Source organism: Amphiura filiformis, chromosome 5, assembly GCF_039555335.1.
Source record: "Amphiura filiformis chromosome 5, Afil_fr2py, whole genome shotgun sequence".
NCBI classification, from domain to species: domain Eukaryota; kingdom Metazoa; phylum Echinodermata; class Ophiuroidea; order Amphilepidida; family Amphiuridae; genus Amphiura; species Amphiura filiformis.
In genome coordinates this window covers 19,261,090-19,277,176 of record NC_092632.1, presented here as the reverse complement: position 1 = coordinate 19,277,176, position 16,087 = coordinate 19,261,090, and the positions used below count along the sequence as shown (strand labels likewise).

Sequence of the window (16,087 nt, the reverse complement as noted above, 5' to 3'; positions counted from 1 at the left end):
CAAATCTCAAATATACATGGTCAAATCTATTGCTAATTGCTAAAAACTTTTTTGAAAACTAGAGATAGGTTTTTCATACGTATTTCAACAACTCTGCCTATTCACCCATTGCACGGTTCGGCCATATGCGAGTAGAGTCTGAATATGGCAGTATGCATGAATAGGAATTGAACCAGTCATATAACATTTGTGTAAAGTTACGTAATACGTCCTTTCATGTCTATTACCAGTTCGAGGCTCTCCCTGCATATGGCGAAACCGTGCAATACGCGAATACCTTTGTATAGGAGCCAAGCATTGTTAATCGGTGATGAATCCACAGTCCAGTAGCATATACACGACGCAAGGTTACGCATGAGCACGTAAAATTCGACATGCCTGGAACTTATGCGTAAATACCACAGAATTCTATGGTAAACACTGTCTTATGTGGGAAGTAGCAGCTAATAAACATAACAGCTTTATTCTTTAGTTCTTAAAAGTGCTGATATCAACAGAGAAATCACTGATCTTCTTGTAAGGTTGAGTGGCAATGACGAATGGACATTCCGAATGAAAGAATCATGTGAATTGGAGGATCTTTAGCTTGTTTTCGTTGTTGAAAAGGATTCAATCATGTTTCACTCTGCGTTCATCTGCCTGGTTTACTTCGCTCGCTGCCCTCGCGAAGTAAACTACACAGAACTGGCAGCATACATGAATGGAAATTGAACCAGTCATAACATTCTGGGTTACGTAATTCTTCCTTTCATGTATGCTGCCAGTTCGAGGCTCTCCCCACACATAGTGCATTTATGGCGCGATGGCGAAACCATGCAAGTAGTGAATAGAGGAGCAAATCAGGAGCAGTTTGAGTTGTCACCATGACAGTGGTGGACTGAATGAGTTTTGCAATGGAGCTCTTTAACTAGGGATGCTTGCACTCATTGAAATAACTATACGACACACAACAATATATTTAAGCTCACAAAAAATTTATTTCTCTTGGGTAAACTAGGCAATAACACAGGTCACATGCATATTCTCCTATAACAATTAATTTAGTTTACTCCATACAGTCTGTATTGTCTTGTGGTCATTGACAGACATGGCATAACTTTTGGGAACAAAATAGCTGGTTCTAGTAACCATAGGCATATAGTTTAAACAACCCCATTTGAGGCCACAAGGTGGACCCCTAGACCCCATGGCATATTGCTCATTGGAACATTAATTTTGTCTTTAATAAATGTATCGTGTTTCTCCAATGCCTCCCACCTAAGCTATGCCTTGCATTGGGATCTGTTCAAATCTTTGGTAATTTGTCTCATTAAATAACAAAGATTTCCATAATATATTCAGTATTTCACAAAATGGCTATCAAGCAATCAAAATCTACAATCAAATTTGGAAATTATCAAAATGAGTAACAAAAATACAAATATGTTACTCCTATGAATTTTCTGTTTTTAATAATTGAGATGTTTCACATATCCGAAGCACTTCAATGGGTAGTGTCTAGTAAGCCTGGATACTAACTGTATTGGCTACCCTTCATAACTGCCTTTTAAGCTTTTAAGACAAAGAAATTTATTATTTACATATGCTACAGGTAAATTAAGTATTTCTTGGCCAAACTGGAACACTGTGAACGCTAGTGGCTCCGCGAATGCATACACACGCCTTACATTGCGTACATGCTTAGTACGCTACATGGACGCAACGCGAATGTTACAGTTTGGCCAAGAAACACTTAATTTTCCTGTAGATCATTCTATTGCTGGTATCTTCAGATGTAAGTACTCTGCAGTAAAAACTTGGAACACTTTGTTGAGGTTATCAATGGTTTCCATGTCCAGAGCTTCTTTGGTGTCTTCCACCATGTGCCAAGTGGCTGGGAATGGATACGCAATGACGTGTAAACATGCAACACCTGTAATTGAACATGCAAGAACAAAAACATGGTCAGTAGTTGTTAGTAATATATATGTGCATTCTTTGCAGAGCTGACTGATACTATAATTTATTTTTTGAGCAGCTTGCCTGCTTGTTGAGATTGGATCAGTTGTGAGTGTGGCTCACAACTGGCTTCCCAGCATTCAAGAACATACTTTAATGTTTGAGTGTCTTTAAGTTAGCTTTTTACAAGCTACAAATTTACAACTGGACACCAGAATAGCCATTTTAACTTGCCCATCCAGTGTTGCCAAAACTTTTCAGTGCCAAAGCCCCTGTCCTGGCCAAGGTATACTTTAACGCACAAATCATGCATATTTAAGCGTTTACCTATACTTTGGGGACCCCTTCAAATCCAAAGTCAAAAGTTCAACGCGTGCAAAATCTTGAAAACGTACGCGTTCAAATATTGCATGATTTGAATATAGAAACACCTGATATTGTGCATTTATTTTCTTAAGGGCTGGGGTATGAACGTTTGGACAGTATTTATTTTGGGACATTAGAGCACATCAGACATATCGAATTGCATTCTGAATATGAAGAATGTCATTCTGATATCAAATAATTTTGATTTTTGAAATTCGCAATTTAATACACATTTTATGGCAAATCATTAAAATTGATATTTTTGATATTTAACAGTACTTGAAGTAAACTTTATAAATCTGATGATTAAGTGTATGTAGGTGGGATGAAAAGCCGACGATCAATTGAAAATTTTGACCTTTCGTATTGAAGATATGGATTTTTTTTTCCCAAAACACCAAAAAAAATTAGGTCTTTTGGGGAAAAAATCCATATCTTCAATATGAAAGGTCAAAATTTTCAAATGACCGTCGGCTTTTCCTCCCTGCTACATACACTTTAAGAATATATCATTAGATTTATATAATTTACTTCGAGGACTGTTATATATCAAAATTTGAAAAAATATCAAATTTTTATAATTTGTCATAAAATCTGTATTATATTGTGATTTTAAAAATGAAAATTATTTGATATCAGAAAGACATGCTTCAGTATTCAGAATGCAATTCGATAGGTCTGAGGTGCTCTCATGTCCCACAAAAATACTGTCGAAAGCATAAGAAACGCTCATTTTGGATCCCTTAATTTTTTTGGAAAATAGCCCAATTTTGCCTCACTGTAGTCAATGTTTATGAAATTTCCCCAAAATGTGTAAAAATTAAGACTGTTTGTCAGTGTTAAATTTTGCTGAAAAGTTTGAATTTTGGTATATCGATGGGTACAAATTTCTTGAAAAAATATTGATGGTCCACTTTCGATTTCACAGTGGCAAACTCCTACCAACCAAACTTGAGAGCCCCTGGCCAAATTACTCATCAACTTGTAAGTGCATGGTTCCATTTTCATTTGAGGTGATGGCATGGGGTCTACATCTATAAGCATTGAATCATTTGAATATTGTCAAAAAGATGAAGAAAATTACCCTTAGTTTTATTATGATAATAGTATCATTATATGCACCTTATTCAGTGAAATTACTTACATAAACTGTAAAAAATACCCCTTAATTGGGCAATGTTTTGGACCCCTTCAGAGGAAAAATTTACAATTGAAAGGGTGAAAAAAAATTGAAAATACCCCTTCAGCAAAATGCTTAAAGAAAACCCTGGTTCCGGCACTCCGTGTATCCACGGGTACTCATGCTCATCGAAAATATCACAAAATTAGGGGTCTTTTGACTCTTTTCAGATAAAGAAACATGCTTCCCGAAACAAATAAAAAGGGGGAAAGGGGTAATTTGTCATACCACATGCGTATCACATGTAAATCATTGTAGTTTCATTATTCTTCATTTACGAATCCTACGCACAATTTATCTCAGTTTCATTGTTCCATGTGGCGCATATTACATCACATCAATATATGATGCATACAACAGCGGGTGCACAATGCACGTCGTTTGCATTTTAGCAAAAAAAGGGGCATTATTGAAGGGCAAAATTTTTTGGAAATCGCGGAACTGAATAGGTATGTTTTTATCCTGAAAACTTCATGAAATTAGATGCAAAAGGGGGTGTTTTCAAAGTTCACCGCCAAGCATAAGTACCTGCGGATATACGGAGTGCCGGAACCAGGGACAATTAAAGCTTGCGAAATTGGCTTGCCAGGTCACAGTGAATGACTCTCGACGCAATTGTTCATACCATATACCATATTTACTCTATTAAACACCCCAGGGTGTTGCATTTTGTAAAAGGGGGTGTTTATTAGAGGTAATTTTTACAATGATAAATCATGAAAAAATTGTTAGGTAAGCTTAAAAATCACAGCGAAATGTCTAACCATGACCTTAGGATTAATGACTTCTGATTGAACCGGTTCACTTCCAGGTTTATCATTTTTGACCACTGATCGGTGTGGACCATGGTAAGCTTACTTACACAAGTATGTATATACTTTTCACAAAAAGTATTTTTACACTTTTCTTCAAGCGATTTCTTAAAAGACACTTTAACTAAATTATATATCCAATTACCATAATTAGTGGTCAATAGATTGAGAATTGTGTACTCTGTACTGTGCACATTCAGCATGATGCTACTTTGTTTCTTATTTAATATATCAATGTGAATGAAAAAGAGAGCATTTCAAAAATGACAAAATGACATGGACATTTCCATAGAAACATACAGATTATGAACGCAGCTCAGTGATTATTAAAATATAATATCAGATATAAAAGGCAGCGGGAATTATACTCTGGATGAAATATCCAAATTTGTCATTTATACTCTACCTTATGTGAATCATGCTGATTGCAGAATATGAGTTATCAAACAAAATACAATTTCTCCATCTATAGACCACTTTATTTTGCAATTTAGTTTATTGTCTCTAAGTGTGAAGGTAGTTTATTTATGTGCATAGTATATACTTAAGTATTAGATACTGTGTTTAGTTATCAATTCCAATATGATACACACACACAAAAAGTCATTTAATCGAACAAACTAAGATCCATCTTTCAAAAAGTTTTAACTTTGAGAGGCTATTATGGCTAAATAATTTGATGGTAGCTCCAACAATATTTTTAAACACATCAGTCTTCTTACCTTGGTCTAAAAATGGAGTGTGATCATCCTCAATGCCTCCGGATCCTGATAAACTATTACCTGTGAAATAGTTTCTATGACTTTCTAATAAATTATTTGTGTTCAGGCGCCTCTCTGAAAGATCAAATGAAAAATTAATTTGTAACAGATTTTTTAATGTTCAGATATTTATCTGAAAATATTGAAATGTCATTCAAATCTTGATGCATGATACTCTATCAATGCCATTGAAAGATTTGACTCGAATAGAAATCAGAATCATAATTTGATATTTGTTTATATCCCATCCAACAACAAACAACTAGAAAGTAGGTAAATAAAACAAGATGGAGGAAGTGCAACTAAAAAGTTATAAAAAAGCTATTGGACTCCCTACATAAAATTCAATATAATAGTAAAAGATGATACAATGTAATGCATTGAAGTGCAAGGCAATGCAGTACAATGCACTGCAGTGCATTGTAAAAAAAGTGCAGTGAAAAATTAATTTGTAACAAGTTGAATTTGAAATTCAATGCGGCACAGTGGCAGTGCAGTGCAATGCAATGATATTATTAAAACATACGGCTTGGCATTTTTCACTGTAAACCACATCAATAACTTTCTATGAATTTTAATCAAGATGAATTTTTCATTGTTCAGAAAACATTTCACCTCATCATTTTTACTTACCAACATTTTGCATATGTTGAAACCATTTTCCAGTCTTTGGGAAAAAATCACGAAATTGTGGACTTTTCTCACCAATTAGACTCAATAACACCAACATATCCTGTTACAAAGAATGAGAGAAAATGTTTGTATATGATATTTTGCACATTTCTTTTTATAAAATGCTAGAGTGAACAATATAGCCAATGAGGACTGACACAGGTCATGAACTTACATTATGTACCACATGGGTCAAGTAGTGGTTCACAGCAGCTTAAGGACAACAAGAGTGATGGGGTATAAAGCATCAGACTCAAGAAATAAGATGCTTTATGCACTCTGCTCTTGAAGGATGGTGTGCCGTTGTCAAACGTCAACTTATTTTATGAACTTTACATACACCCAGTATGGATCATATGATACCAACTTGTTTAAATACATTGCCTGCAGGGAAAGCCTAGCTTGCAATATCAATGCACTATCTTGTAACATTAAGGTATGGCACAAAGATAAACAAATCATGTTAAAATGTTGTTCAACTTGACAGAAATGTTTGTATGGCCACAAGAAACCTTTTCCCCAGGGGTGGGTGGGGTTGGAGGAGGTACGATGCATCTTCCCATGACAAAATGTCCACTTTTCAAAAATATTTTTTAAATGTACCAAAGTATTTTGGTATTTTTGGAATAAATTAGTGCCAATGGGCAGTCTTATTTGTTTGTATCAGCATGCACGTATACGGCGTCCTGGTATGGACACACTAAATGTTGACTTACCGCACATACCCGCATACATCTGTGTACGTAATTCTCTGAGATCATGATGAATGCAGCTCCAAAATTGGAAAACTAAGGCCTACTCATCTTGATATGAACGCAGCAAAATAATGTGAAAATGTTTTTAAAAATATCTAATTATTTTTTAAGTCATGAAAAAGTTTTGTATGAAAAACAAGAACAACGTTTTCTAAATGTTATTGTTTTACAAATGTTTGAATATACATTTTGTCAAAACAACAACAGTATTTTTCAAAATACTACATTACTCAAAATACTATATTGTAAACTATGAAAATTAATTTAAATGTTTGCATGCTTGCTTAGGTCTATAATCCTTGGACCAAATCTATGCTTATGAATTTTGAAACTTTGGTGACTGTGGAGGAAGTAATTCCATATTTTTTTATCATCATCACTATATCTAATAGTCCTATATACCTGTAATGAACTTAATGTTACCTATGCAGAATTCACAGGTCATTGCAAAAATATAAAGGAAATTATTCAAGTTTCTTCTCATGAATCAAGTACCATGGAAACCTTTGAAAAATTAAGGTATACATAAATCCCGGGGATATGGAATCATTCCCTGTCAACAATTGACATATCAATAATTATTGCAGTGAAATTCAGATGTTTGCCTGTTCTGGGCCATTAATTTTCTATAGAAGTCAATTGTGGAATGTCAAGAGTGTGTGCTTCCTAGTTGCAAGTCCCTGTGATGCTGTTTAATGGTTTGTGGAATGATATGGGGCCGTAGTAGTCAGCAACAATCGGTACAAACGTTGTGCCTGTGCGTAGCGCACTATAAATCACTGCACATTTTCCGACATACTAGTGGCCCCATGCTTCTGATACAAATACCACAAAGAAGAACATGTTATATTTGAAGACTATCATTTTGGCGTATAATTTTTCTTTCTTTCGTTCTTCCTTTCCTTCCTTCCTGCTCTTTCTTTCTCTCCTTCTTTCCTCCTTCCTTCCTTCCTGCTCAGGGCCCCTGAACCCTCAGGTCAGACCCATGGACTTCGTCCACCCTGTCCACCCACTTGCTACACCCCTGTATGCAGGGTACAATAAGTATGAAAACAAATATGTGACACGATCAATGGAAATGAGTCGGATGTCGCTAATATTGATTTTGAGATATTGGCAAAGAAAGTGTTAAAATTCTTTTGTTTTTTATTGTTTCATCAGCGACCGATCAATTGATGTAACCCAAAGAAAAGTCATTATAAAGACAGGGTTTTCAGTTTCTGAAAGCTCTGAATGTCCTCTTTAGAAAAATATGTAAAACTCATTTTCGTCCAGGGTCGACATGTGACTCATTCACCTTGATCATGTCACATATATTCTGATTTGGTCATCATATCTGTATTTTCTTGTTTTGTATATAGTTTGCTTGTTTTGTTTTCAAATACAACAATCCAGATCTAGCTATCTATTTGCATTGCGTTGTCGGTGACATCATCACACCAAGGTACCTGTTTTGCACACACATCTTTCATATTGGACTACCCCAGTTGCAATCCATACATCCCTATGGAAGTCATGACCTTAGTAACAGGAAAAAGGGAAGGAATAAAGAAAAAAGATGAAAATATAGTACTTTGTTTTGGTGGGGATTCTGGCCCAACCCATCATGTGCCAAGCCATGGTAGTCACAGGTGTTTCAATGATGTTTGCACTTCAAATTTAATGACATTTGAAAAGTATACTCATGGAGTTTGGAGACTATCATTGGGGTAAAACTTACGATTCTGTCCAGTTCTGTTTTCTCTTCTGTGGTAGTTCCTCTGATGAGGTAATACTTGGAGTTTGCCCAAAGGTTTGCTAGATGGCGTGACCCATACAAAGAATCTGTGCCCATCCATCTTATTTAAAGCTTCTTCACCATCAAAAATACCAGCTGAAGAGTGACCATCTGGATCAAAAGAAAACATGAAAATTGAAATTGTATTTTTCTTTCCATCTCTTGGATCACCATCTTGTACTACTTCCTTCTAGGGGTTTGCAGATCAGTGCACAGCTTTGAGTCTGTCAGTTTTGACTTTTATTCTTAATCACAAACTCACTCACTGACTCATCTCATTGACTCATCTCACTTACCGACTCATCTTACCCGCTGACTCATCTCACTGACTCATCACACTTGCTGACTCAACACACTTGCTGACTATCTCACTGACTCACTGACTTACTCACCTCACGACTCATCTCACCCGCAGACTCATCTCACTGACTCATCACACTTGCTGACTCGATGCCAGGGGTAGCGCTAGGTTGCTTTTTGGGGTCCCGGACCCACCAAAATAGAGTTCGGACCCCCTGTTTTTAAATATTCTGCAAGTTCAGGGGTCCCTGCAGACCACCAGTTTTTCAATCTAGCGCTATATTGCAGACATACTATTTATGCTGCATTTTGCAACTCGGACTCACCAAACGCTACTCCGGACCCCCTACTTTTTAATTTTCTGCAAGTTCGGGGGTCCCTGCGGACACTGGAGTGTTTAGTTCTAGCGCTACCCCTGCTCGATGCACTTGTTGACTATCTCACTGACTCACTGACTTACTCACCTCACGACTCATCTCACCCGCTGACGCATCTCACTGACTCATCACACTTGCTGATTCAATGCACTTGCTGACTCATCTCACTGACTCACCTCACTCACTCATCTTTCCCTGACTCATCTCACTCACTCACTCACTCACTCACTCACTCACTCACTCACTCACTCACTCACTCACTCACTCACTCACTCACTCACTCACTCACTCACTCACTCTCCCACTCACTCACTCACTCACTCACTCACTCACTCACTCACTCACTCAACACCCCCACTCACTCACTCACTCACTCACTCACTCACCTACCTCACTAACTCATCTCACTCACTGACTCATCTCACTCACCGACTCATCTCATTCACTCACTGATCTCATCTCTGTTACTCATCTTACTCACTCACTCACCAACTCATCTCACTCGCTAGCTTGCCCACCTAACCACCAAAACACCCACTCACCCACTCAACTCACTAACTTATATATATCATCAGAGTCAACCACAGAAACAACACCCTGTTGATTATGGCCATTACGTTGCACTTTAATCAAAAGAACATTTTTATCTTGATAGTTTTGCAAATTAGTACAATCTTGCTAAATTTGAGTTCTCTGTTATCCCCCAACAAAAATTTGTCACAGTTTGACTGTTTGAAAATAAAAGAGGAGGAAGTCCCCTCAATGTATCAATGATGTCCCTAATCTATCCTCCAATCAATTAGGCCAAAGTTGTTTCTTCACAGTCCATACTCAAGCTGGTTCTATCTTGAAAATCAAATCTTTTCTGTACAAAAGAATACCAACCCTAATTTTGAAAATTACAGGTTTTTTTCTTTCAGAATTTTGACATCTTGAACCAATCGACCCTGACAAACAAACAACTTTTTGGCCATATTAGGCTTACCTCAAGAGGAGATGCTTTCAATATATCATTTAAAGAATACGCCAAATCCAGCAGCATTGCACAGGGTACAGCCGAATCAGTAGCACCAATGAATTGCCTTTGATCTCTTCTGGGAGCAAAGTACTTAGAGTCATAATGGCAGGCTAGTACAAGACGCCTTTCTGCAGAGGTGTTTAATGTGGCTATGATGTTGGCCGAAGTCTATGTTTCCAAATGGGGCTGGGGCTGGGGCCGAGAAGGCATCTTTAACTATTGTCCATCCACCAAGTGATTCCAATCTCTGAATTATATGCTGCAAGAATAAAAATCAAAAAGTATAATGAACAAAAAAGTCACATATACATAAAAGTAACAAAATGTTTGGAGTGATCAGTGGCGTAGTGCCCCGGGCGACACCCTTAGGGGGGAATGTGTCCCGGGCACCACCCTAAGGGAGGCGCCAAATTGACCAATTCAGCATCGATTCTGCGCCCCTCCAAGCGATGAAAATCAAAATTTAGCACATTCAGCACAAAATCAATTGAAGGAACATTTTAAGACCGATATCAGGTGGAGGGATAGGGGCGAAAATTTTATTTTATTTCTTGCCTCGGGCGCTACCAACGCTAGCTACGCCACTGGGAGTGATATATCATTATAACCAGCCTCCTCTTATATTACAAATATACCAAAAAAATCAGGTTTCATATCAAGCTTTAAAATAGGCGATGACCCTCATTTCTAATTGTTTTCAAGCAAAAATAGAGTGCAATTTAAAGGAGTATTTTGTGATCCTAGCATCCTCTTTTTATGACATTTTTCAGTAGATATCCACAAAAAAAGCTTATTCCCAAAATTTCAGTTGATTCCGATTTTTGCGTTTGCGAGTTATGCATGATTATGTGTATTACACTGCTCCATAGACAATGTGTTGTAATTTCGTTCTGGTATACCAGAGCGAAATTCAAATTTCACGATATCTTTGCTAAACGAATTAATCTGCAAGAATTTTTTGTACATAAACATAATGTAGCCTGAGGTTTCCAGTGATATCAAAAATCTCAACTTTTTTTGAGAAAAGTGGGGGGATGATGCTGTGGATCACGAAATGCCCTTATACAATGAAATTTAAACAAAAATTGTTGTTACTGTAGAAATTGTGAAAATATTTTAGGTCCTCTAGGATGTGTAACAATTTGCTTTCATGACAGATATTTTCTTAACAGCAATTCAGTTTTCAATGTTTTTGTTGAATGCATAATAAATCACTAAATCATTCCTATTGGTAGTGTTGTACTCACCCTCCTTGCTTGTACACTACCAGGTGTTCCTGATACTCTGGGTATAAGAAGTGGATCCAATTCAACACTAAACATGCGTTCTATGTTGGTTAAGCCGGCAACTTGCAATAATTCCCATGTTGATAACAGCTTAGGTTTGTGAGTAGCCTGCAAAATGACAAAAAAAACCAAGAAGCATAATAGTATTAACAATTTCTAGAATCATCTCAAACTGGAGAATGTTTATATGGGAACAAGGGTGCTTGTTTGGTTTTAATAAAAACAAATGCATGCATCAAATCATATAGTGTCAATAACTTCTGGAAGAGGACATTGTTATATGGGATCATTAGAGTTGTTTAAATTGTTTATTCACTTGTTTCACTGTATGTTGGTAATTTGTTTGTACTTTTGTAAAACATGTCAAATTTCACACATGCACTTTAAGCCATTAATACCGCAAAAACTTGATAGTTAGCATATATATGTGCTTTATACTATTGAGCGCTTTCAAAACATGCAAACATGAAGAGCCCCATCGGCCCATCCACAAAAGTGTATGTCCCAAATACAACATGTACCTCAGTGCATTTGCACTGTTTTGAACATTTTTGCAGCTTCATGCAATTTTGGGCGCACCACTTTTTGTCACTTTGCTACACGCCTGATGTACCTATGGGTTTGATACGTTATCTGATTGAAGTTTAAAGCCATAATGTATGATCTTATAATATGAAATTGATTAATATTTTTGAAACCTGCTTTTTTGGCATATTTGCAATGTTTACACATGTCCCAACTTGCACCAAGATGAAAATGAGGGGTCAAAATGTGTAGAAACAAATTCTGCTTCCAACGCATTTGACAGATTTGTAATACCATCACACGTTTTTGAATAATGGTCATTATTTAAGGGGGGTTAGTTACTTTTTTTGAGATGTTTACAATAAGCTATGGGACTCGTACTAAACAAATAATACACAAAATTTAATATATCAGGAAATATAATTATTTCATTGATTTATCTTAATTATATTCATTTTCTTCAAATCATCATACCTTAGGTGGCCTCTGATGTTGGTAGTCCACTGGTCCAAAATCAACACCAAGTGCACACGTAAAGTTACCATCCCACCATTCAGCTATACACTTTGGTGTGCATGACAATGGGGTACAAGTATCATCAACTCCAGCATTAGTAACAAGTCCTGTCACTATAGCCAGCAATACCAAACAAACGGTGAAGATCCACACATAATGTTTTTGACCCGATGATTTTGACATGGTGGTTATATGTATAGCACCAATGAAATAGGAAGACAAAGTTGATATATCACAAGTATGGCAGCATGTAGAAGACAGCTATAGAGTTCTTGACAAAGTCAAGAATGCACCACAAAATATGATTATTTCAGTACTTTGGTAGGTACAATATTGTGATGTACGTAGGCCTATAAATTATAGTAAATTCAGGCACTAGCAGATGGCTGATGATATCATATCCCGCAATACTCATACACATAACATAGTGTGGTATAGCTACAGCACAGTCACGTGTCAACATACAGTGCAAGGCTTACTTTCAATGGCACTGTATTTTGTGAACTCTCTGTCATGCTTCACAGAACTCACTCCCACAATCCATGGGTGATTAAAGCCATACTGTAACATTTACTAAGGAGGATGCCCTCAATATTTTTCAAATTTCTGTTTTTTACACAATTGTAATGTACTTTATTAAACTAACATATGGCGTCTGGAGCCAAGTATAAGGATATGGAATTTGCATGACGAGTTCCTGACAACACCTTTCCAGAAACCTTATGGACACTGAGGCCTTACTAGGGAAGAGCGCATATCAACTATAGACTGTCCCAAGCCAAAAGGATCTTAGAAAATGCCTTTGGCATTCTGGCCAATAGATTCCAGGTAAATATTTAAAAAAATCATTTCATATTTTTATCATAACAAGTCCTCTGAAATATCATATTCAATGGCTATATTGCAATATAACATTTGATTAACTTCTTATTAATGATTATGTACATTTTCTGTCTTTGCAGATTTTTCTCTCAACCATGGGGCATTCCCCATCTACTGTCCGGTTGATAGTGAAGACATGCTGCGTCCTCCACAACCTGATGAGGATCAGATACCCCACCATGCAGAACACCCTGGTCGATAAGGAGGAACGCCATGGAAACTTGTTAGAAGGAGAATGGAGGCTTGACAGAAACATGGAAGACACACAGAATGTGCAGGCCCACAACATTGCCAACCGAGAGGGAAAGAAGGTTCGGAACACAATCAAGTACTGGTGCAGCAGTCATGCTGGCAGTGTCCCCTGGCAAGACTGGATGGTCTGTAAAATTCTGTACTGAAGTGATCAAATGTTATTTGGAGGACTTTTGGACTCCCCATTTTAAACTAGCCACAATAAAGACAAAGTATAAAGTATGGGGTGCATCTTTATTATTACAACACAACAAAAATATACAGTTGTCAGGTGGCAGGAGTCACCTTTACCTGCCTCCATATGCTTACATGTACCAATGTGAAAAGTCATGTCATTTCGGGTCAAATTCTGCGTTTGTTTCACATGCTCGTCAGTAATTAATAATAAAGCTAAAACAATGTTGTTCTATAATATCATTATGGTGAACACTAGAGCATATTGTACCAATAGGCCTATATGAAATGATAAATTGTTCTTCCTACTTTATAATGTGTTTGCGTATCACTGAAAAGTTGCAAGTTGTAAGTAAGTGTAACCTCCGTAATGATGGAATTGACCTTATATAAATACTAGAGTCCAGAAGTTTTCATGCCCATTCAAGCTTAAAGTTATATATTAAAATATAATAATATATAATATAAGTTCCTGATGTTAATCTCTGGTCTGTGAAGACAGACAGAGAAACAACTCAAGTCCTTTTAACCAGATATGCAGGTAGCCAAATTGAGTGCATCAAAGCAACCATCAAAATCAGACTGCATTACTGGGTGGGTGGTAGGTGTATCATTTTTCTCATGAACGAAGGATGATAGGGTGAAATCTGAAGCAGATAATTGGGGTAAAGTTACAGCTGGAAATTGACCAGTGTTGTGTGTGATGTTGGCAGCTGCAGCAGCCTCACAGATATAATAAATGCCAATGTTGACATATATAATACATTTTTGTAACATTTTTTAACACATTTTTACTCACATACTTACAAGGTTGATTGTGTCTGCTTAGATACCATCTCATGTACTCCGGATTGGCGCTGTTGTATACTGAGGCCTGTGGAGGATTTTGAAACCAGCAGTTTGGGTCTGGCTGCCAGAAGCCACCATAAGAAGAGGTCTGTTTAGATGCTGTGTCCATCTGGTTGAAATGGGGCATGTTCACACCAGAGTGTGAAAAAGTAGAAGCCATGGAAGAAGAAGACATGCACATACCCACCTGAGACCCGCTGCAAAGACAAAAAAGATACAAAAGAATCAGAATTGAATAATCTCAAAGCATTATTAAATTCTCAAATTCAATAATAAATACATTTAAAACATAACAATAAATAACAAAAATATTATACTTACTAGGACAGGGGGCAGCAGTGTTTGATGACAGAGTCTTCCTCGGAGAAGAAATAGTATCATCCTCGGAGGTGGTGGGGCTGTATTTATGGAGACGATCATTCATATCCTTCCGGAAAGCCCTCTCCCTCTTCTTCGACATAATCCACATCTAAGCCACCACAGTTCTTCCTCAGAAGTGGATGATGACTTCATCATGCCCGTGATGGTTCCTCGGCTCTCGACAAGGTTCCTAAGAAGTGCTTCCTGGAAGTCAGCCTCCTCCGATCTGGACTTGGCTTTACACCTGTATGATGAGGCTGTCTGAGATTTGCCCTCCTCAGCAGCGGTCATTTCAACGGCTTCAAGATCACCAGGGTATTGCTGTATAAGGGCAGCAATCTGAAAAATGTAGAAACATAAATTAAAATGCTGACCATTAATAAAAAGGAGCATGCTGCATATCAGAAAATAATCACAATTGAAATTTTATTTTATTGTAAAGTTTGTCCGCATATAAAAAGGCATGCAATGCAAACACAGATAATAAACATTATTTTAAATGTTAATTAGTTTCAAAACAATTTTAAAACCCTGGTAGAAAATGAAAGTTAAAAACTTACCAGTGACCCCCAACTCCTTGCCCTTGTCCTCAAGGGCATTGTTCTTCTTGGTGTGGTTCATATAATCCTTGTCTGTGATGAGCTAGAGGTATTTGTTGTTTTTGTACCACTCTATCAGGTGTAGTTCAGCCTTGGGATCTTTGATAGACCAATCATTCTTCACAGAGGACTTCTTGGCCTTCTTCAGTAGCGTATTTAGCCCTTTTTGAGCAGTAGCGCCCCGGTACCAAAAAAAAAAAAAAAAGCAGAGAGAGAGAGAGGAGAGAGAGAGAGAAAGAGGAGAGATCGAACTAGGGGAACGGGACATTATTTTGCAGGCTTCAAAATAGAAGTCAATTTGGGCCTTACAAGCTTATATTTTGTGATAGGGGGTTTTACTTTCCGAGCACGCTGGCAATTTGAGAGCTTGTAGGCCTATGCAAATGGCATAAATTGTTTGGGCCAGGGGGGCGGGCAAGTATAATATTTTGAGCATTTTTGAGCAGTTACTAGTTGTAACTAATGATACCGTTCAGGCGCGGATTCAGGGGGGCCGGCGGGCCCAGCCCCGGCCCCTCCTCCCAAAAAAGCGGAAAGGAGAAAAATTGCACGTATGCCTAAACCGCAATCGGGTCAATCTATATATAATATAGGCTTATACCCCGGCTTAGGCCTATACATAAAGTTGTGTTTCTTCTTTCATTAAAAACAGTGCTCGATCCTGTGAAGGAGAGCGTGTAGGCCTACA

At 37.4% G+C, this 16,087-nt stretch overlaps 1 protein-coding gene across 1 annotated transcript; it reads right to left on the bottom strand.

Annotated features, from left to right (window-relative positions):
- Nucleotides 1–957: 957 nt before the first annotated feature.
- LOC140152046 (glutaminyl-peptide cyclotransferase-like) lies at nt 958–12,774 on the bottom strand. Its single transcript, XM_072174346.1, is given in 8 exon segments — nt 958–1,912; nt 5,019–5,132; nt 5,691–5,790; nt 8,205–8,372; nt 9,924–10,118; nt 10,120–10,215; nt 11,204–11,350; nt 12,242–12,774. Coding segments are annotated over 8 exon segments (1,209 nt in total). The 5' UTR covers nt 12,467–12,774; the 3' UTR covers nt 958–1,748.
- Nucleotides 12,775–16,087: the final 3,313 nt, after the last annotated feature.